The sequence below is a fragment of the Cibotium barometz genome, chromosome 31 (genome assembly GCF_041138505.1).
Source record: "Cibotium barometz isolate CiBa-2024 chromosome 31, ASM4113850v1, whole genome shotgun sequence".
Lineage (NCBI taxonomy): Eukaryota > Viridiplantae > Streptophyta > Polypodiopsida > Cyatheales > Cibotiaceae > Cibotium > Cibotium barometz.
This window is the reverse complement of record NC_141076.1, coordinates 36,315,673-36,335,557: the sequence shown is the minus strand read 5'-3', so window position 1 is coordinate 36,335,557 and position 19,885 is coordinate 36,315,673. Positions and strand designations below refer to the sequence as shown.

General features: G+C 42.4%; 3 protein-coding genes across 7 annotated transcripts in view; 2 read left to right on the top strand and 1 right to left on the bottom strand.

Moving 5' to 3' along the window:
• Nucleotides 1–2,443: 2,443 nt before the first annotated feature.
• Nucleotides 2,444–5,424, top strand: LOC147620812 (uncharacterized). 2 transcript variants are annotated; one of them, XM_086825466.1, is made up of 6 exons: nucleotides 2,444–2,921; nucleotides 2,999–3,066; nucleotides 3,155–3,646; nucleotides 3,725–4,115; nucleotides 4,197–4,598; nucleotides 4,712–5,037. In XM_086825466.1, the coding sequence occupies exons 1-6, from the start codon at nucleotides 2,462–2,464 to the stop codon at nucleotides 4,891–4,893; spliced, it is 1,995 nt and encodes a 664-aa protein (XP_086681592.1). In that variant the 5' UTR covers nucleotides 2,444–2,461; the 3' UTR covers nucleotides 4,894–5,037. The 2 variants fall into 2 exon arrangements, with proteins under 2 accessions (XP_086681592.1, XP_086681591.1); XM_086825465.1 differs by having other exon boundaries at nucleotides 4,197–5,424.
• Nucleotides 5,425–6,849: 1,425 nt separating this feature from the next.
• Nucleotides 6,850–13,388, bottom strand: LOC147620811 (uncharacterized). 2 transcript variants are annotated; one of them, XM_086825084.1, is made up of 12 exons: nucleotides 12,727–13,388; nucleotides 11,489–12,537; nucleotides 9,333–9,596; nucleotides 9,094–9,162; nucleotides 8,904–9,005; nucleotides 8,565–8,788; nucleotides 8,332–8,460; nucleotides 8,090–8,254; nucleotides 7,782–7,919; nucleotides 7,597–7,690; nucleotides 7,379–7,480; nucleotides 6,850–7,290 (listed from the first exon to the last, which is right to left on the bottom strand). In XM_086825084.1, the coding sequence occupies exons 2-12, from the start codon at nucleotides 12,311–12,313 to the stop codon at nucleotides 7,201–7,203; spliced, it is 2,202 nt and encodes a 733-aa protein (XP_086681210.1). In that variant the 5' UTR covers nucleotides 12,314–12,537; nucleotides 12,727–13,388; the 3' UTR covers nucleotides 6,850–7,200. The 2 variants fall into 2 exon arrangements, with proteins under 2 accessions (XP_086681210.1, XP_086681211.1); XM_086825085.1 differs by having other exon boundaries at nucleotides 9,333–9,545; nucleotides 11,489–13,388.
• A 10-nt stretch (nucleotides 13,389–13,398) lies between these two features.
• The window catches only part of LOC147620810 (aspartokinase 2, chloroplastic-like), a 44,748-nt gene continuing 38,261 nt past the window's right edge, over nucleotides 13,399–19,885 (top strand). For all 3 annotated transcript variants that reach the window (XM_086825088.1, XM_086825086.1, XM_086825087.1), the window contains exons 1-6: nucleotides 13,399–14,060; nucleotides 14,587–14,669; nucleotides 14,749–14,789; nucleotides 15,067–15,221; nucleotides 15,345–15,494; nucleotides 15,599–15,694. In XM_086825088.1, the coding sequence (XP_086681214.1) occupies nucleotides 13,479–14,060; nucleotides 14,587–14,669; nucleotides 14,749–14,789; nucleotides 15,067–15,221; nucleotides 15,345–15,494; nucleotides 15,599–15,694 (1,107 nt within the window). In that variant the 5' untranslated portion in view covers nucleotides 13,399–13,478. The remainder of the gene's footprint in view (nucleotides 14,061–14,586; nucleotides 14,670–14,748; nucleotides 14,790–15,066; nucleotides 15,222–15,344; nucleotides 15,495–15,598; nucleotides 15,695–19,885) is intronic.

The following is a 19,885-nucleotide window of genomic DNA, read 5'->3' as shown; positions in this document are numbered from 1 at the left end:
CTCTCTCTCTCTCTCACACACACACACACACACACACACACATTCACATACACTGTACACCTTATCGATTGGTCTTGCTCTCTTGCAAAATTTTAGTGTATTTGAAATCAGCTGATAGCTCATGCATCCACAGAGAGAGAGGTGAAAAGGATCTAGGAATACTCCATGGCATCTACATATCTTCAATAAAAGAGAGAGAGGAGGGGTGCAGCCGGCTATAGAAGTAGAATCTCCAATCTGCCACCACCAAGCTAGGAAGAGGGACGTGTATTCAATCTGGTAAGGTTCTTTAACGCTCTATCTCTCCAATCTATTTTCTTGTTTTCATGACATTGTTTTATTGTTTTCCTATTGATTAAGAAGGAGCTTGAAGGGAAAAAAATGTTATCCGTAGCTTGTGTTAGCTTGCAAATCAAGAGCCAATCACTAAGTGCTTGATAAAGCACAATGCAATACATTTTATCATTGAGGCTTTTTTAATAATGTCTTGTATCCCTGACTTCGTAATGACCTTGCTGCATGGTGCCATAACTTCTTTTTTGATGATGCATTGCTTCATGAAGTCCTCCACACCCAATTCAAGCCTCTTATGTTTTGAGTAAGCCCGACAATGCATTCCTTTTGCCATAATTTGATCCACAAAAAACCCATTGCATGATGAAGTCTTCAGTGGATACTTCATGTTGTCAAAGCTTTATTCAATCCAATGGAAGCTTGTATACAAAGCTTCAATATCCAAAACTAAAGCTCATTGCGTTCTTTCATTCTCTTATGTCTACACATTTGTCGTCGAGGTGATAAAGGTGCAACATGAGGAGGAGATGATTGTGCTAGAAGTAGTCCAATGGAGGAGGGAGAGAAGGAGGGCATACACAATGTGCTAGAAGCTTTGAATTTAAATCCAAATCCATGTGGAGAGAGCAACCCTCAAGGGTACCTCACTTCTATGAACTTTGAGCTACTATATGACAAATTACCATCTTGTGCATATGATGCAAGAATCCACCCTTCCATATCAACACAACCATCCCCTCATAGATAGCCATCCCCTTCCATATCAACACATGATGTTGTTATGGTTGGTGTAATTCCAACTACATATGGGGAGCTTCTAGGCCTTTTTCAGCTTAGTTATTCCATAATGACTCAAATATGAAGCTCTATTACTTTGTGCCTGTCTAGATGGACATGCCATCTTCTATTAGGAGTTACATGCAAGTTGGGCTTTTTATGGCTGGAAGGTATGGGGAGGAGGGGCAGCCCTTGCTTCTATTGTATGGGCTGGTTATGAAGGCAGCTGTGGGTACCAATTTACCACTCGAGCTATTCTATTTGCAAGGTTCTCTATGTCCATAAGCCATCAATTTACCACTAGAGCTGAATTAAATCTAATGGCCCTATTTTGGATTGATGGACAGATGAAACATAGGAGCTCATCATAGAGGACTTGATCATGAATTGGATTCCAGATCTAAATGAGGTAAGTTGTGTGTGTGTATGTGTTTGTGTGTGTGTGTGTGTGTGTGTGTGTGTTTTAATGAATTGGGTTTTTTTGTAGGTTGTACATGATATCAACTTGCCAACGGGTGAAACCAATGCATGCAAGGTCCCCATCCCCAATCTCAATGAGGTATGCATGGTCAAAAGCTAGATTTTTTGGGATAGTACAAGCATTGTTTTCCACATCAACAAAAGAATGGTAATGAGGAGTTGCTTTTCGTAGGTTGATTGGGACACAGCAAATGCTACGAATGAATTTGAAATGGAGGCTTTCTCAGAGGATGCAATGTGTGGCGATACATCGAGTGATGACATTGATCAAGATGATTTCATTCAAGATGAGGAAGAACATCTATGTCCCATAGCTTGTGACATCATGGATGATGCTCAACAAAGCCCATGCCCCAAATCAAGGGATACCTTGGACCCATATTTATATGTCTCAAGTACATTTTTCTCCTTTGACAAGCAAAGCTACAGTTTAATGAAATCGGATCTTCAAGGGGAAATCAATGTGACACTCGATACCTTAAAGACACATGATTGTCGAGGTTTGCTTAATTTGAAAAGGTGGAAGAGGATGAAGGAGGGTTTGTGTGTTGCTCCTATCCATGATGGCGGTCAATACATCTGCTTGAAATTAGCACCCAACCTAAAGATCGCAGCCATTGAAGATTGGGAATGCATCATACAAGCATCTCATCTCCTTCGAGATCGTGCAATACACCAAGGCGAGAAAGACACTATAAATTCAATCAAGACACAATGGTGCACAGATATTCAAAGCCATGGAATTCCAATAAGCTATATCAAAGATTGGATCGTTCTTTGTGGATGCCAGTTGCATGAAAGACATCAGCAAGATGTTCATAAGGTGCGTGCAAGTGAGAAAGAACACAAAAAACCCTCTTTGATTATAGTCACAGTTCAGCCTCATGTTCAAGAATGTTTGGTTGACATCATGATTCAGCACAAGGTAAGACTAGTGTCACTTCGGTCCAAGCACAATGGGCCACATAAGCGGGTGGAAGAGTTTGCTTGCCATCGAGGGGGAAAGCCTTCTCGAAGTGGTGGTAAAAAGCGAAGATTGCGAAAATCAAAGCGGTGTGGCTGCCCCTTTAAGGTGGTATTGGAGTATGCAAATGACTCTGATAAGGTTAACATTCTCCTACACAATGTCCATGAAGGGCATGTTCCGGGGTCTAGGGATGATCTTTATTATTTGCCTATTCACCCGCGTGTGATAGCATGCTGCATGGATGACTTATTTGACGTCGGAACATGTCGTCATGTAGCTAAGATGTCAAAATCAAAAGAGCGATTCCATATGGAGAGCTCCTCTCCCCTTGATTGTGTGGTTTTTCGCTTCTTTATGATTCCCAAGGAGGTACAGATGATCGCCTACCAAATGCACACTCAAGGTAACATGCTATACATTGATTGTTTGTTTGCATGTCATGGGGCAATATGATTTAGTCAGCTGTCCTTGTTGATGCAGGGAAAAATTCAGATGATGCTTGGGAGGCAATGTACATGGAAGCACTCCGTTTGAAGGAGCAAAACAAGGTAGCCCACAAAATGGAGGTTATGCAATTCTTTTATGCCTTTTCGTATGGTAGAATTTAGCACCTATGTGACCATTTTCTTATTTTAGGTGATCTATGTTCAACCCTATAATCCAAATGCTATCGATGAATACAAAAGACCATTCATCCTTATCATTCAAGATGCGTGGATGTTGGAGATGGCAATGCGTTTCTCTCCCCATAATGCTTGGGCTGTGGATAGCACATTTAAGACGAATGTTTTTGGTCTACCTCTCTATGCAGCTGTGTTGCCCAACCAAAACGGTGTCGGTATTCCAATTTGGCTAATGATGTGCACAAGTGACGTTGCCACTAATCAAGAGAGCATAGCTTTAGAGCTTACCTTCAAGTTGATCTTCTCAAGAATGTCTCAAACCCGCCCTACTGCCATTGTAATCGACAAATGCCCAATAGAGCTACAAGCCATTCAGAAGGTGGTTAATGCAGATTCTTGTTGCTGGTTTGAAGATAACCAAGGACAACGTCAACAAATCGCCGCGCATGTCTTACTATGTTGGTTTCATGCCAAGAAAGCATGGGTGGAAAACCTTTTGCCACAGGTCTTCTCATACCCTTGTCTATTATGAGTGACAACTAGAGTGCTGGACATGGTTCTGAGTTGTTTTGCTACTTTGCAGGTTTCAAAAGACAAGCAAAATGATGTTTATAATCAGCTATCAAACCTCATGCAAGCAGATTCTGAACAGGCATTTGAAGGAAGATTCCAAGTGTTCTTGCAGCAGTACTCATCACATGTGAATGTATGCCGCTATGTTTCTAATGGTTGGTGTGGGCAGACATGTGTGTGGCGGACACGTTGGCCCAAGTTTGGTCGTCTTTTTCCACATGGAAACGTCGACACAACAAACCTAGTGGAGAGGTTATGGCAGTACATCAAGTACACCCTCTTGGATGCAAAAATCAATAGATCGATATTGGTCCTCTTGCATGCTCTCGTAGGCGACTCTCAGACAGGCACACACATGGGGGGTACTTTACTAGAGTTTTTCAAACAAAAACAAGAGTTAGGTAAATTGCCATTTTTCTTTATGCCATAGTATTTCAGTGGTAGGATTTGCTGCTCTGAATGGATTCTTGTTTTCTTCTCAGCCGATTCTGGACGCTTTAGTATCCAAGGTTCAAGCAAGAGTCACACTGCAAGACTCGCAGGAGGCGAGAGCATCCTTACAAGGTACAAAGATGATTCAACAACGTTGGAAGTGATTGATGAATCAACAATGCTTTTCAAGATCCAAAGCATGTCTAAGCCCACACGATGGTACCATGTAAGCATGCAATGTAGCTACTGTGATTGTCCGGATTGGACATCCAACTGCAAACATCTATATGGGATTCGATTGATATTACAGCATCATTTTCCAAGTCTGTATGCTATTTTGCCTATTGTTGACAATGCACGTTCTTTGGGGCAGCTGCAACATAATGTTGATGTTGGACAAAATGATGAGGGTACCCCATGGCTGAATTTAGAAGGGCAAGATCTTGACATTGGTGAGAATGACCAAGGAATAGGGCTCAACATTGAGCATGGGCAGCATAAAGTAGCAACTAATATTGATGAACAACTAGATCTTTGCATTCAGGACTTCAAAAATATTTTGCAGGGTCTCGAGGAGAGTCTCTCTACATGCGACTCCACACGAAAGGAGTTGATCTTTCAACGGTTGAGGGTTTCAAAAGAGAGTCTTCTTGCATTGGTGGTTCCAAAGGAGGTAGACTTACCTTTGCGAGGCTCCATTCGCCAAATCCAAGCTCATGTGACTCTTACTCGGCTTGGTCATGGTAAGAAACATGAAGGAAGTACTGTTGCTCTTGAGGAGGGGACAACCCCATTACAGCCAACAAAGCGTAATTTCACGGGTACGCTAAGACGTAAGCATCAGCATGGAAGGAGTCGAGTGAGGTTTGAAAAGAGGAATCGTATATTTTGCCCCCATTGCTACAGCAAGACCTTGATGATTGATCCTTTGCAAACACACTCTTGCCATACATGTCATGCATTACTCCCCTTGTCAAGGAGACATGCCCCAGTCGGTTCTGAAGTTGATCTTCTCAACAAAGTTTTCAACTTATGTGATGATTCATCTGTTCAGAATGGAGTGATTATATCTTGTGCATATGGTTTGCACGAAGATGATGAGAGACACTTCAACTTATGCCTCAACAACGGGATTGTGCTTGAAAAGATCCATGCATCTCAACATAGGATCATGCTTGTGTACAGTGGTTGATCGGTAGTACTATCATTGTTGTTGAGAAGACATGTCACAACCAATCAACTAAGATATTTTTTGAAGATTTAAATGCTTCTCTTGTCATGGAAGTACTCTTTATAATGAGATGGTTTCATTTCTCATGCATTGGAATCCATGAGTAAAACTTGAAATTGTCTCTTTTATGTCTATAATTTTTTGTCGCGTTTCAAGAATGCAATCAAACTTGTAACCTTTTTTTGTAGTATATAATAGAGTTTTAGTGTTGCTTGGAATGTCATGTGTTATGGAATGTTTGATTGGAAGGCTCTTGAAGTGTAGAGAAGCTCAAATAAGGTAAGCATATTTTGTTCACTACAAGCTCAACTCTGGTCATTTTTCACGTCCGAGGGTAGCTTTAATGTAGGATTGATGGTAATAAGAGGTCACAAACAACTCCCATCAGTTTTCATAGAGGTTTGAGCATGTCCTATTTTGGCAGCATGCCCAAAACTGGAAATTTCAGGTTTCCCAAATAGGCAGTTTTTGCCAAAGTATAGAGTTTATGCAAAGCAAGAGGTACAAGCAAGCATTGGGGATGCTAGATCATGAAAGAAAGTTGTGGTTTAGTAGCATGCATAAAAAATGCTGATTTGGAAACATTTATGCCTTGTTTAAGTGGATGCATAAACGGCATGTAAGCCGGTTTGACACGTGTGTTGGTGTGGGAAATATATGCCTTGTATTGGTCAAAACACAAGAGTTGAAATCGACTTGGAAATGCATGAGCATTAGTGTTATGTCCGTGTTGGAAATATTATGATATTTGGCTATAGCTATACATCAAAGCTATGTTGGATTAGTAAATGCATGTGTTGCACACTGATTTGGTACAATAAGGGATTTCCAGCTATCTAGTACAATAAAAAAAGCACGCTCTAAACATTCTTCATGATATGAGCGGCATCATCAAGCATTCAAGGTTTTTTGTTGGTCTCTTAGGTATAATGCTAAAGGCTCGTAGTTGAAGCTTGTGGTTTTACATTTTCTATTAAAATTTTGCAGAATGGAATTGGGAAAAACAACCTTACTGCTCACTCGTGTTGGGAAGCTTCTAATCTCAGAGTATGTGTGAAGCTAGAGTATGTGTGAAGCTTAGGTGCTACGCACACACACACACACACATGGATACTTGAATAGGCACCCATTTATGAGCATACATATTACAACTTGTATTTATTTATTTATAGACGTGTATGTATGTATACATGTGTGTGTGTATGTGTGTGTGTGTGAGATAGTCACATGGCACGAGCAAATCAACGCTTCAAGACTAAATAATTGGGCAAATTTGGAAATGACTAAATACATTAAATATGCAAAGAGAGTGGCCTTTGCACCAGAGGGCAATAATCCTACTGCCAAAACATTGACAAGCATAATAAAAACCTAGATTGTACACACTTTACTAAGGATAGAGGTAGACATTCAATGCATCCATAAGAGGATGAACCCATTGTCCAAAACAATATTTAAAAGAGGCAGCAAGGTATAATTAATCATTTGATCGTAGAATGTCATTACAAAAGTAGAATGTCATTACAAAAGTGGGCAAGATATAATTGTTTTAGAATGTAATTACAGCAGATATTGAAAAATGGAGAATTTAATCCCAAAATACTCGCAAAATGCTGCACTAAAACTGTATTGATGGCCCAAAAAACTGAAATTGCTTCAAAACTGAACTGCTCCAAAACTGAACTGATGGCTGCCCAAAAAACTGAACTGATGGCTGCCCAAAAAACTGAGTATGGCTGCCAAGCGTCAAATGTAGTGTGCCGCCTCAAAAGTATGTTTCGCCGATCCAAAAAGTGCCGATGCATTGCACCAAACATGCTTCTTCAGGGTTCACCTAAGCATTTCATGCACCATTGGTGTAGCTCCGTCCTTAGCTTGCACACCTCTTCGTGCTGGAACCAATCCTTTGTAAGCTGCAAACAAATGCCAACAAGCCAAGGATATAACATTGAGCTTCCAATACCTTACCCAATCAAGCCATGCTAAGCTCATTGGACTTACCCATGTCTTGCCTATGCCATCTTGCAGTATGCCGGCAATGAGATACCTCACAAATGTCATCACATAGAAGCCACAATCTGTGCCGTTGGGCTGCTTTGGTACCTGTTCCAAAATTACATATAGGATGTAGACAACAAAAAATCATGCACAAATAGCATATGGACACATAATTCAACATTGATATACCAACGAATGGGACGAAGAAAACTAGCCTCCACCTCAACAATCTTTAGGTCTAGCTCTTTTGCAGGATCATAAAGAGCACATTGGACAACTGAATCAGCCACATGCGGCGCCAAGCACTTAAGAGCGCTGCATAAAATACAAAGCTTAGATTGTGTTATGCTTTGTGAGAGAATATGTGACCTACATATTCACAAAGACACTAGTTTTGTACGTATACCTGTATAAGCTTTCCAAACACTCCTTTGGGTCTGTAAGTCCCAAAGAGTCCAAGTACAACAGATAGTTTTTCTTCCCCCGTAAACGAAGCACCCTTTTGTCCTTGTTGACATAAAGCACGAAGAGAGACCAATGGCTCCTATTGCACACAAGACAACCAGCAAAAGTGAAAAGCAGACTCCTATTTGCAATAAATAATTGAGTACTATTCCATTGCCATATGCACACCAGCAAAAGTGAAAAGCAGACTGCTAAATGCAATAAATAAATAAAAATCAGCTGATTACTATTCCGTTGCCATGTGCACACCTGCAAATAATAGGAAAGAAACACAACTCAAGTTTGGACATGTCGATGCCAGCAAAGAAACCCGAAAGGTGTGTGACACGGAGCTCCAACGTCATGGAATACCACATGGAGTCAACGAACAACACCTTCTCAAGAACGGTGCATGGCAACATATTCTCCATCCATCTGTGCATGAAAGGGGGCAAATAAACGCTCATCCATACAACATGACATAGAACACATGACAAGTCTATCAAACTTACATTCCAAATAGATTCATAGTTCTAGTTGATGCCTCATCAACAAAGATTGCCTTCAAAAGTGGCTCATCTATTGCTGCATACAGCTTATACCTCGTGGAATTGAACTCAATCTCAACCCCTGAATTCAACCTGCAATGGAAATCCCAATATCAAAAGAGAAAATAAAAAACAAATGCTGATCTTACAATACAACAAGGGCACACAAAACTGCCAATTAGTTGTGACCCACTAACCTAGATCTTGCAACATTACGTTTTGCTATTCGTAGCCATCCTTCCCCTTTCTTTACCACGGCAACATGCGAGTTAGAGATCTCAAATGTGAGCTTGATATTGTTGCTCGCCTCAGACAAAGTTGGAGAAGATATATTAATTGGCACCGTGGTATTGTGATTTTGCATTGCACGAGAAGATCGAGAAGATCTAACAGGCAACTTCTTCCTTGTAGCTCCACATGCCTACAAAAATAAAAGAAAAGAGACCTTACGAAGACTTTAATGTTGCACCCATGCAATCTCAAGAAAGCATATAACACATAGTAGAGTAGAGTTCATTATATTTATGTCTATCTACCTTGTCTACCTCCAAACCTTCTTGCATTGGTTTGCTAATCTTCATAAATTGAAATGACCAGTCAAGTGCCTCGTCCACTGTGCTTCCTTTTAGATCATCCATCTACAACGAATGACAAGGCAACATAAATAATATCATAAATAGACTAAAGAAATAGCTCTAAACAAAAGAGAGAAAAAGGAGCACTTACTAGCTTCTTGACACCCATAATTTTTTCCATGTCTACATGTTGCGCAACATTCTCACCAATTTTCAAATCCTACAAACAAGATTGTATAATTACGCAATGCATGATATGGAATGTAAACCGTGATAGTGAACTTAGGCCATATCAATGTAAACCATCACCACTAAGCATGCATGACAATATACCAAAAAGAGAGCAAAGAAATAGTACAAACAAAGATAGTGATAAAGAGCAACACTTACCGTCTTGGTGCTGGCCTTTGAACCCATCCCTCCTTTTGTAAGCTTTTGCTCATCGTCACTCTCAATCTTTTTCTCCCCATCATTTTGACCATGGTGCTCATCGTCACTCTCAAACTTTTGCTCCCGGTGCTCATCGTCACTCTCAAGATTTTGCTCCCCATCATTCTGACCATGATGCTCCTCGTCACTCTCAAGATTTTGCATCTCTTCTTGCTGGTCAAGGTCATCCATAACAATGTGTAACCATGCAGGTAAAGGTTTGACCTACACACATATCTAGTAGCTAAGCCAGTGTACTTATTATATATAACACACACACACATACGACATACAAAACACACACATATGACATGTACGTATAACACATTCATACACACACCTTAAAACAACACCCATGATTTTGCAAACTATAGTAATCAAGACCAAGACACTAAACTAGGGCAGATTTAGTAAACTATGACCATGTCTAGACATCAAGACCGGGACACTAAACTAAGGCAGTTTTGGTAAAAACTATGGTCATGCCATATTTTGCTAAACCATGACATGACATGACACACATTGCATATGCACACATACTCATATGCATGCACACACATGCATATGATATGACATAGAAGTAAGATCTTGTGTAAATATGTTTGTGTATGCATGTATGTGTGTGTGTGTGTTCTCGAGACTCATTTGATTATACACAAGGATGTACACACATATGCATATACACACATACTCATATGCATGCACACACATACATATTCATTTGCATGCACACACATGCATGCACACAAGCATAGTCACTCACAAGGGAACGAGAATGTGAACTTGTTTTGAGAAGAGAGGACTATTTGGAACGAGAACATGAAGCTTAAATCAAATGGAATGGGACGTTATTTGCATGAGTGCAATGCATCCACTTGACAATGGACACTCACTCACATGCATGCGCACATGCATTTACATTTACTCACACACATACCCATGCACACACCTTAAAAGTACAAGCACACATATGACATATACATACAACACATATATGGCATATACGTATAACACATACACACACATGCACACACATACATGCCTTCAAAGAATACCTATAATTTGCAACTATGGCCACGTCTAGTAATCAAGACCGAAACACTGAACTAAGGCAGTTCTGGTAAACTATGGTCATGCTACATCCATGTTTTAAATAAAGGTCAATGGTACTAAACAATGGTAATGTCTATTAACAAGGGCATGTGTGTGTGTGTGTTCTTGAGGCTCATTTGATTACACACAAGCATAGTCACAAGGGAAGGAGGAGAACAGGAACGGTTCAGAGAAGAGAGAACTATTTGGAACAGAAACATGAAGCTTAAATATAAGAGAATGGGATGTGATTAACATGTGTGCAATGCATGCACACACACTTGATAATGGCAATTTCAAATTACCCAAGGATGCAAAACAAACACATGCTTTGTAGACATACATGGCCTAATCAAAACCACGTATGTTTGAGAGGCTTATTTGAATTAAAAAGATTATGCAATGCAATAGCATATCGGCTCGAACGTGTTGTAAAATCATATGCTCCAATGCGTTGCAACATGCATCAGAACTGGAAGGTGAAAATTCTCATTTTTTGCAAGCCTTACTAAATGTAAGAAATGCAAGAAGTACATGGCATGCACGGATGGGAAATTACACACATACTCCAAAGTCATAATATGTACAACAAACACATATGGCATGTACGTATAACACACACACATATACATGCATGCACACACTTGACACACACAACATATACATATAGCACACATAGATGGCATATACACACATGCCTCAAAAGGACAACCATGATTTTGCAACTAGGGTGATGTCTAGTAATCAAGACCGGGACAATGAACTAAGGCAGTTTTGGTAAACTATGGTCATGCTATAGACATGCCTTAAATATAGGTCAATGATGCTTGTCTACAAAATTTGTTTTTACCTTAGTTTAATGTTAAGTCATCCTAACTCAACAAGATGCATCAAGATTCAACTGCATGTGACTATATGCTTTACATATGTGTAGCACACACATGATCCAAAACAAAAGACTAAACAATCATGATATTTATGAAAACAAGAGACTATAAACTTCTTTTCGGAGCATGTAGACTTACTTTTGTATGTCCATGAGCTGCGATTCGACTCTCAATTTTGGCCAAGCGATTTGCAGCCGTCGACATGTAGGATGTCATCGCGTCTTTCACCCACGAAGCAATGTAGTCCTCCTTTGTGCCTGTCCTAAACACCTCTTCAAGATCGTTCCATGCTTGCTCCGCTTTCAAAGTCTGCGCATGCTCATATGTCAGCCGATTCCTCTCAAATTTTCTATCCTTGTCATGAAATCTTTTTTCTGCTTGTCTTTTCCAACTGCTTGCATTAGGATGAGGGAATATGCGGCTTGGGCGAGATGCCATTTGCTTGTTGGTTGGACGACCAATAACACGCTTAGGGATTTTAACTTGTAAGCCATGCTTTTTTCGGAGGTGCTCCTCCATCCGAACCCTCTTTTCAATGAAGGCTTCGCTCGTCGGACATACATTGCTTGCACGACATTGACGAACGAGCCTCCCATCTGGGAGTTTAACTTCCACATATGGTAGGGGGATGCTTGATATTGCCTCTTTTCCATGCGGAGCTTGGACTACATCTACCGGCGGCTCCAAATTTTCATGCACATTTGATGCAGCCATACCCATTCTAACCTCCAACTTTTTTCGTGGCCTTTTGTTAAGGCTATCAGGGGCAGCCCCTTCTTCAAATGTTCCACCTAAATTTGGTGATTTGGGCAGAGTCGAGGCTTGCTTCTCCAATTTTGGATCCAACCCATCGTCGTCTCTACCCTTGCTGCTTCCTTGCCCTGCAACGACCTTCTTTCCCAGCTTGCAATCTTGTTGTGCAAGAGCCTTCTTGCCCTTGCCCTGTTGGTTTCTAGGTGCCATTCCCAAAAAACCCTGCTCTGCTGCACCTTACAAATCTCTATGAAGAGCCACTCTCCAATTGCAAGCCAACCTTAGTGCAAAAAATCAGCTTTGAATCTAGCCTGTATAAATATGATCCTGGCCCAGTTCACAACCGTGGATCCCATGCTCCACGCTTTTTTAAAAAGCGTGGGACTTAGTCAAGAGGAAGGGCAGCAACATAACTAAAGCATTAGAGTCACCATCTGCATGCATGCACATGAAAAAGACACAAGCGAAGATATGCCATCTGAGCAGCTAAGCATATGCACCTTCATCAATCTATGCAGCCGACCCTCAAACATCGATGAATTGTATTTTTCTTGGAAACTAAGCATTCAAGATGAAAACCCAAATCCAAGCAAACTGGAAAGAAAATGGGAAAATAGACTCACCTTCCATGGCTTGCATGTTCGCAATATCAAGATGATGTAAGAGAGACAAAGCACATTGACATACACAGGGACCTTGCTGTACCCTCCATCTTCCAATCACTCCTTAATTACATAATGCGGAGCTTGCTTGCATTCGTGTATCTCCATACTAGTCCCACGCTTTCTGCCTGTACATGAAAACACCTTCCAATGCAAGCTGTGCTTCTTAAGAAGATCCAGTAGAGCCAGCTATGGCAGAAGTTTTGTATCTTTGGTGGCAGCTCCTCTGCGTAAAGAGGATGGAGCCGGGCCGGGAAAGAACAAGAACCAAATGAAGCAGGAGAGATGGTTTTGGGGGGGCAGGGGGGGAGAGAGAGACGGCTAACAGAGAGAGAGAGAGAGAGAGAGCTAACAGAGGGAAGGGGGAGAGAGAGAGAGAGAGAGATGCAACCGTGCTGGTTTTAGGATTAGGGTCTGCCGCGTCAGGTCCGCCAGATGCCAGAGTGAGAAGGACAAGAAGAGCCACGCGTGCAAAAATCTTCCACATCAGCCCGATGCCCGAGTTCAATATTTTTGGCCTAGTTTCGTACTTTGGACGGCCCAGATTCCCGTGAAAAGCCCACCCCACTTCCCAGCCGTAGATCCCATGCTCCGCGCTTTTTTAAAAAGCGTGGGACTTAGACAAGAGGATGGACTTTAAGAGAATTTTAAAGACCACTGTCTGATGTTGGATACCTCCAAGACTTTGAAAACTTGCCGATTCCCAAGCTCGCATGGCGGAGGCTTTTCGTGCAGCAGCTTGTGCCTCTGCCTCCTTGCAAACCTTACTGCGCCCGAACCTTAATTCTGTGGAAAATCCACGGTGCCCCCCAAACCCAAACCCTAATCCTAATTTGCCAAAATTACACTGCCTCCTACACACGAATCCTACTCCTAACACGCTTGAATCACAGTGTATCCTGCACGAAAACCCTAATTTTTCCACAGTCAAGCCATGCCTCCACATCGATGGCGTGAAATCTTCCCATTTCGGTTCCCTTTCCAGCCACTCCAGCATTTGCAGGTCCCCCGGGCTTCCGTTACTAAGCTGCAGGAAGCCAGGTCTGCTCTTTTACACAGGATCAAACCCCAGCCGATGCGAAGGGGGCATTGCAAATATAGCAGACAACAAGCGTGATGGCGCTCTGCAGAAAACTACTTCTCATCATTTCACCAGCGTGATGAAGTTTGGGGGCTCTTCTGTGGCTTCTGCCGCAAGAATGCGTGAAGTAGCTGACCTTATTCTGATTTTTCCTGAGGAAAGGCCCATCATCGTCCTCTCTGCCATGGGCAAGACCACCAACAACCTGCTGCAGGTAAGGTTCCCTTTTAATCGTTGCTCGCAACGGCTTTAAAAAATAATTTTATGCTATACTTAAAAATTAATCATCAATTTTTAAACAACATAATCGCTAAGCTTTTTATACAAATTAACCAGTCTCAAACATGATTAGGGAGTGATTAATCTTTTATTAGTGTTGTTGCATGCGTTGGGCAGATCACCCAATTATTGCTAACATTCTCCATCAATTAACCGCCCTTTACTTAGAGGGCTGTTGGAGAAATCAGACATTTAATTAGCAACATAATTGCTAAGCTATTCCATCAACTTACTGCCTTTAAACATGTACTGGGGGTCGTAGCACAGTCGATAGGGGGTCGAAGTGTTTGGGCTGGGGTCCCAGGTTAGATCCTCCTGCATTGACTCTGTAGTGCTGCAATGATTATATAAGGGGGCGGGGGAAAGGCCTGTTGTATGGTTGTGTTCAAAATCTTAAAAACTAAACCACCCTTAAAATATGATCAGGGAATTATTAATCTTTTACCAGTGTTGTGGCACAGGCTGGAGAAATTGCTGTGAGTTGTGGAGTTGGGATGTGTTGTGCCACCAAGGAGTTCAATGTTGTGAAAGAGCTTCACTTAAGGTCTGGCTTTGTACACCCTCTATTATATAATTGTAAGAGAACTTCAAATCTATACTCATGCTTCTGAACTTAATTACAGTACGGCAGATGGTCTTAGGGTGAATCGAGGAGTGATCACAGGCAAGTGGGTTTCTGATCATATTGATTCAGCTGGTTTACACACATGGGGATGATGGAATGAATACAAGATGGGTAGGCAACATTGCTCGTCCATTTGTTCCTATCCTGCCCACCATTAGATTCTCTGACACAGCTATGGGCACTGTCATATGTGTTAAGTCCCTCGTATTGTAGATGATTAAAAAGCATAGTCAGCTGCTTGCCTGCATTAAAAGCAAGCAAGGAAGGCAGATGATGGATGAATATTCTAATTTGGTTCATGCACAACCGATTGCAGAGCTTTTGGAGGAATTAAGCCAGCTGCTCACTGGCATTGCTTTGATGAAAGAGTTGACGAATCGGACAAGAGACTATCTCGTGTCGTTTGGTGAGCGTCTCTCCACTAGAATATTTGCAGAGTATCTACAACAGCGAGGTGTGAAATCCAGACAGGCATGTTGGAACCTTTGATGGTTTGAAAGCTTTTGTGCACTGCAAAAGAAGAGGCCATGTTGTTTGGTTGCGAGCACTTCATGCTGTTCTCCATCGTCACTTGCAGCAGTTTTTGTGTTACAGTATGATGCCTTCGACATTGGCTTCATCACTACCGACGAGTTCACCAATGCTGACATCTTGGAGGCAACATATCCTGCAGTGGCCAAGCGACTCTCTAGTGACTTGCTAAAGGATCCTGCCATTCCGATAGTCACTGGTTTTCTAGGGAAGGTGCAATTGCTCTCTATATGGCATGTTTCTGTAAGCATTCACAATTTTGGTATTGGAAAATGTAAGCTGATCCAGAGGATTTATTCTCAAGCTTGGATTGGCAGGGGCAGAGAACAGGTGCTATTACAACATTAGGAAGGGGTGGAAGTGACTTGACTGCAACTGCTATTGGCAAGGCTCTGGGATTAAGAGAAATACAGGTTTGTTGGGAAGTATTTCTTAGTGGACGTTATCTTGTCTAAGTCAAAAAGTTTAAGAGTGTTATGAGAACAGACTCGTGTTATCTCAGGCTATGTTAGGCCCCGAGGCATTCATGTCTTACATTATTCCATGTTAATCCTCCACTGTATTTTTCATCTTGAGCAATTTTAGACCTTTGCAGGCTTTCAACCTTTGTATTGTTTGCTTTTTGCACTTTACATGCTTCCACACAATGCTAGATGAATTGTCTGGGATTAGCTGAGGCTGCACTAAAGCTTTAGAAGACAAAGGAGAATGGTATCAGAGCTGCTGATTGTGACCCAGCTTGATTACCTATAGTGAGAGCATTCTGTGAATGGTAAAACTGAGGTCGGGAAAAACCACCCAGCCATTCACCATGTCACGAGAAGAAGAAAGAAGCTTCAAAAAAGGCATCACCGCAGAAGAAAGTGTCCACGAAGACACCACTAGAGAAGAAAATTTCCATGAAGACAACAAAAGAAGAAACGCTTCTGCAAAGCACTAATATTTTCTTTCAAGAGCTGATGGAACAAATCAGGCTACTCAAGTTACAACTACAGCAGGCAAAAGAAGCAAAAAAACATATAACATGGAAACTTGCTGAGGAACGACAGATAGAGGAAGCCAAACAGATAGAGGAAGCCAAACGCAGGGATGCTGAAGATTGAGGCTAGGCAGAACGCATGCCGTTGGACTATCAAAATAAGCTTGATTGGGAGGCCATGCAACTCCAGCATCAACCGCCGCTGGCAACCTTCCAAGCTAGTCTGATGGCAACACTTCCCAAGTAGGCACCTGGTCCTAGTTCCTCCACCATCGCATCCACCACCGTCATTTGAGCTCAACCGAACTTCAGTAAGTATGATGGTAAGTGCGATCATTCTGTAGTCATGCAATTTATAAATCAATCTATTGCATATTTTCCGTTGGCTAAAGTTGCAAGTCCATTTGGTGGCTCCACACCTCATTGGGGAAGCCGTTACTTGGTGGCAGCATTGGTTGGGTCTTCATACATATCCAACCGCAGGAACGACTCATTATGTATGGAATACTTTTGTGTCCGACCTCAAAGCTAGGTTCCTTCCACCCCAGTATTCGACCAATTTGGAGGATGAGTTTTAGAAACGCTCCTAGTATGGGTCTCCCGTGGTGACATATTCAAACAAGGTCATAACCATGGCACATTAGTTGGGGACGAGAAGCTGAAACAATTTCTCAAGGGGTTGGATACGAACATTTGGTTTCCTGTACGGAGTTTTAAGCCTCAGTCATATGACCTTGCTCTGATTCTGACTCAGAATCTAGAAACGATCCAGTCACGTCTTAAACCCCAGCAGCTAGCAACAACTCCAGTCCAAAGCCCAAGCAGGCTCAATCAAGCCCCAAACCCCAACAACAGTAGTAGTAGTCTTCATCCCAGCTAGGTAAGGGAACTCAAAATAGTAAAGACACTAAGGACACTAAGTCTCAAAAGTAACTCAGGCAGCAAGAAAAACACAAAGGCTAAGCCTGAAAAGACGCATGAGGAGAGAAGGCCAAGGAGGCATAGTCACATGGGTTAGGGGACGGGAACAGGGACGGGGAGGTGGGATGGTGACGGGATGTGTCTGTGGGCATTCACCACTTCCCACCAAGACCAAGTTGAACCCTTTCCCCCAACACGGGCTGCTGGTGCTCGCGAGGAAGAGGCCATTGAAGGCTGATGGCAGCTTAGATGGAGCTTTGGCACGCTCATTGCTCAAGCCTCAAGAACTTGTGCAGTGTGCATTGTGCACGCTCCAGAGGAGAGATGGAGGAGAGCAAGTGTGCATAGCAAAGATGGAGGAGAGCAAAGATCACTCAGCAAACTTCGCACTTCAGCCTTTAGATAGGTTTTTTTTTTTAAAAACATTAAAACTTAAAACTTTAAACCTAAGAGTCAAAGCCTTCCAAAAATTACTTCATGTCCCCAAACACCCCCCCGTCCCACAAATTAAAGATGTCCCCTGATAGGGGACGGCCGTCCCCTTGTGAGGGACGGCACATGGGACGTCCCCCCTGCAGAGGGACGCATCCCCGTGTGAAAGGGAGGCTGAGACGGCGTTCCCCCGTCCCCTGGGCCTAGGACGGGCGTCCCCTGTGACTATGCAAGGAGGGACTTATTGGAGGTTATCTCCAGCTGGACGAGCAAAAGCGGTACCAAGTAGAGAACCGTTGTTTCTTCTGATATCAAGTAGGCCATGGTAAGAAGGATTGCACCAAGTGACAGGCTGAGAAAGCCAACAAAGCATCGTTCTCTACAGTGGTTGCCACTGAAGCTACTTCCACCCCTCCACCGTACGAATACCGTTTAGCTATTACCCTCTTTGAATCTAGTACCTCTAGTGGTATTTGACGATAAGCAAAAGGGCAAGGCTGAAGGGCGGACGAAAGCTCTAATCTGTGTCTATGATGGCATAGCAAAGGGACAATAGTTGATTGTCCTATTTGACATGGGCAGCTCTGAGGAAGCCATCTCTCCGCACAATTGGCTATGAAGATGAGTTGTACCTTAGTGTCACACAATTTAGCCATGTAGTACGAGTTCACACCTAGTCTCTGCACAGAGCTCACTCATAAATCTCAATAGTTTAGAGTTTTTTAATGTTCAAAAGGAAACATTTAAGCGAGATTTCATTGTTTCACCACTTTTAGGGTGTGACATCTTTCTTAGCATCCAGTGGTTGTGAGAGCTGCACCCATTCTTGATTGGTGATATGACACCTTCACAATTGTTCACGGTTTATCTGAGCCCGACATAATTCATGGGGATAGGAGCATTCTTGGAATCCCACTCATTTCACATGTCCATGCCCAACTAGCTATGAGAAAAAGATTGACTTATGTCCGTGCCCAACAGTCTGTTGTTCAACTAGCAACAGGCTTAGAAAAAAAGTTGGGAGGTCTCCTTCCAAAGTTTCAAGACATCATGTTGAGAGATGACCTCCCACCCATTCGTCTCGTGAGGATCATCACATTGAGTTGGTCCCTGGGACCATAGTCACAAGGGAACGGGAACGTTTTGGGGAACGGATGACTGTTTGGAACGGGAACGAAAAGCTTGAATAAAAGGGAACGGAATCGGGAACGCCACATCATTGCATAAATGTGTTTATAAATTTACTTTATATATCTGTAAATGCTTTGGAAAGAGGCATAGTAAAGAAAGAACCTCAAACCATCTCAGTAGTGGCCATGATAATGCATAGATGTGTTCTACATGATACATAGTTCACTTATATTTCTTACATGGTCTGCGGTGCCATTTTGGAACGGGAACGGGAACGGCTATCTCTATGGAACGCGTTCCCCCGTTCCAAGAGCTTGGAACGACGTTCCCTTGTGACTATGCCTGGGACAGAGCCACCCTGTAAATTCCCCTATCGCCTATCTAAGGCGCTGGAGGGTGAACTGTTATCTCAGTTACTCTGGGCTTGATTTATCTACCAATCATCCTCGCCTTGCACTACACCCATCTTATTCGTGCAAAAAAAGACAAGACCACACATTTATGTGTAGACTACATGACAATCAATAAGCATTAAGCTTGCGATAAAAAATAAGTTCCCACTGTCCAGAATCGCAAGGATCTTATATTGGTCCCTAGCTAAGAGTGGGAAAGAGTTGGTCCCTCAGTTGTGAGTGAGCAAGAGTACGATTGAGTGGAGAGAGAGAGAGTGATGTTGATGACCAACAAGATAATCATCATATTAACATGGGATTAATGAGATGATTAAGGAGGAAGACACAAGAGTCATGGAAAGCATATTTGTATTGTGATAATTGGTCCTTTTTATAGGAGAGGTCCCCTTTACAAGGTGTTGGCATATGTTGCTACCACACATGCCACACGTCAAGGCATGATGCCAAGTGTCCCTAAGAGGTGTCACCTTTACACATTATTGCTGACATAAGATCCTTCTAATGGAATCTGTTCTGGAGTCTTACGACCTCACTGATTTCGTCGTTGTTGGTGTTCCACGGCCGGAAGTAGAGGAAGGGGAGTTACCGTCGATCCGAAAGGACCGGGAGGCTCAGACATAGATGTGGGATCGTGTCAACGCCAGGGTCCGTTCGTTTATCTTTCTCAACTGCACACCGCAGGTAATCAATCATGTAAGCATATGATGCTGGCCAGAGGTATATAGCAG

Bases quoted from the DNA above. Each gene is read 5' to 3' on its own strand.
- LOC147620811 (XM_086825084.1), bottom strand. From the start codon at position 12,313: ATGGCACCTAGAAACCAACAGGGCAAGGGCAAGAAGGCTCTTGCACAA. The intron at 8,255-8,331 runs GTAAGTTTGATA...TTTCATGCACAG, and splicing joins ACTATGAATCTATTTGGAAT to ATGGATGGAGAATATGTTGC. The intron at 7,481-7,596 runs GTGGAGGCTAGT...ATTTTGGAACAG, and splicing joins TAGACCTAAAGATTGTTGAG to GTACCAAAGCAGCCCAACGG.
- LOC147620812 (XM_086825465.1), top strand. From the start codon at position 2,462: ATGATTCAGCACAAGGTAAGACTAGTGTCACTTCGGTCCAAGCACAAT. The intron at 3,067-3,154 runs GTAGCCCACAAA...TTCTTATTTTAG, and splicing joins GTTTGAAGGAGCAAAACAAG to GTGATCTATGTTCAACCCTA. The intron at 3,647-3,724 runs GTCTTCTCATAC...GCTACTTTGCAG, and splicing joins TGGAAAACCTTTTGCCACAG to GTTTCAAAAGACAAGCAAAA.